Genomic DNA, 1,977 nt, shown 5'->3' on the forward strand with positions numbered 1-1,977 from the left:
GGTCTCCAGGCTTAGCTAGGAGGCTGCAGCCAAGCCTCATTCGCAGGACAGGGTCCCCCAAGGAAGCCCCAGTTGCAGGAGGGGGTCCCCCAGCCAAGCCCTGGTTGCAGAACAGGGTCCCACCCCTGGCTAGCAGGGTGAAAGAACAGGAGCCCTCCCCATGTCCCACCTGCAAGGGCCCCATAAAGTGCAATGCTGCAGCCCCAGCGCCTACGTGGGGCAGGGGAGCCTTCCCGGCCGCCTCCCGAGTTTGGGGACATGGAGAGGGGGGTGTGAGGTCAGAGCAGGAGCAGACAGGGGCAGGCAGGGCGTGGGCCGGGCAGCAGGGAAGAGCAGCCCCGTCCTTCCTCCCCGAGCGCCTACTCATCGCAGCCCAGCAGCTCCACGCGCAGGGTGATGCGATTGTGCCAGGCCACGGGCAGGATGCGGACGAAGCGAGCGTAGAAGGGCACGTCAAACACGTTCTTCTTGTGTGAGTAGTTGTCACTGTTACCATGGAAGATCTAGGGGGGAAAGGTGGGTGTCAGCACCGCTGGGACCTCCCCACCACCATCCCACCCCTCCCCACAGCGGCATCCCCAAGCCCCAGGAGGTCGCTGCCTGCTTGCCCTGCCCCACACACCTTGGTGGTGTTTGTCTGGCTATCCTGGTAGAGGGTCCAGGACGTGCCGTTGTCGCTGTAGGCCACCTTGTAGGCTGCCACGTACTGGATGTGCCCGAAGTCACGGGCTCCTTGCGTGATGACGCCCGTCACCTTCTTCTGGTCCCGGAGGTCAATCTGGCACAGAGACAAGGCTCGTCGAGGCTCCCGACAGGAGCGATGCTCCCACCCCAAAGCATCCTGCGTGTCCTGGCAGCAGCCAGGACGTGCTGGCCCTCGGGGGTCAAGAATGGAGAAACCACCGCTCAACCCCCACCCCAATGCCAGAGCGACTCATAAAACACTACCATGAAGTATTTGATTCTTTAACACTTGCAGCATCCCTCGAAGCAACCCAAAGCGGGGGACGCAAACCCCACTGCCTCAGCTCCCCTCCCCATCGCTGCCACCTCAACATTTTTTGCTGAAAAGGTCAATGTGGGAATGATGGCAAAAAATCTCAATACAAAACAAAAAAAAAAAGATTCCCGGAGGAAATGCATTTCCACTGGAAAGTGATTCTGGCTGAGAAAATATGCAGTTCAGCGCGGTCTGACATTTGGGTTGTAAGTGAGATGGTTTCTATTCTCTTTGCCACACTGCACTACTGCTGCTGGCACGCTACGGGATAACCCATCAAACGAGCTGAAAGTCTCCTTCATCTAGTTCCTGTTTTATGCTCGTTGAGGGCAGTACTAGCTATACATATACACGTATATGAGTATATATAAAGTATACACGTAAATCTATATACATGTACACAAACTGGCAGCCTGTAGTGTGACAGCCCAGCTCAGCGTGTCATCCCAACCCCATCAGCAGACATCTTGATAAGCTGTTTTATTTAGGGCCCTGGAGCAGCTGCTTTTAATCATTTCCCAAATAAAAAGCGGGACAAATATCTAAACTGCTTTGTCCCATTATGTCATGAAATCATGTGAAAAGTATAAAAACAGGGGAGGAAAGGAAACCGAGAAGGAAATTTCAAAACTATTTGTTCCCATTCCAGACTGGGAAGAGAAAAGCAAACCTGTTTTTTTCCTGCAAAAGAGAAACACGGTGTTCTGGGCAGCTGGAGGGTCGTGGGATGGTCACCCCAGGCTGGGATGGCACTTCCCAAGGGGGTGATGCAGAGCAGGGGTGCTGTGGCTGAGTGCACCTCACATGAAGGTCTGTGTAGACGGCACCACCCGGTCCCTGTCCCTACGGGCACTGGTGTTTCTGACCCTGTGCTCCAGCATCGCTGTCAAATCCGGTAGCTGCGGCCCTATCCCCACTTGCCCCTGCGACCCCAGCTTGGGGAGAGCCCCGCCGGGCCGCGTGCCCCACGGCAAGGC

At 56.1% G+C, this 1,977-nt stretch overlaps 1 protein-coding gene across 1 annotated transcript in view; it reads right to left on the minus strand.

The window, feature by feature from the left end:
• Nucleotides 1–359: 359 nt before the first annotated feature.
• The window catches only part of LOC104617555 (lactadherin-like), a gene marked incomplete at its 5' end in the record, with an annotated part of 6,185 nt that continues 4,567 nt past the window's right edge, over nt 360–1,977 (minus strand). Inside the window, 2 exons of the mRNA XM_010282906.1 lie at nt 360–503; nt 623–778. Coding sequence (XP_010281208.1) covers nt 360–503; nt 623–778 — 300 coding nt within the window. The remainder of the gene's footprint in view (nt 504–622; nt 779–1,977) is intronic.

This window comes from Phaethon lepturus, unplaced genomic scaffold (genome assembly GCF_000687285.1).
Source record: "Phaethon lepturus isolate BGI_N335 unplaced genomic scaffold, ASM68728v1 scaffold24262, whole genome shotgun sequence".
NCBI lineage: Eukaryota > Metazoa > Chordata > Aves > Phaethontiformes > Phaethontidae > Phaethon > Phaethon lepturus.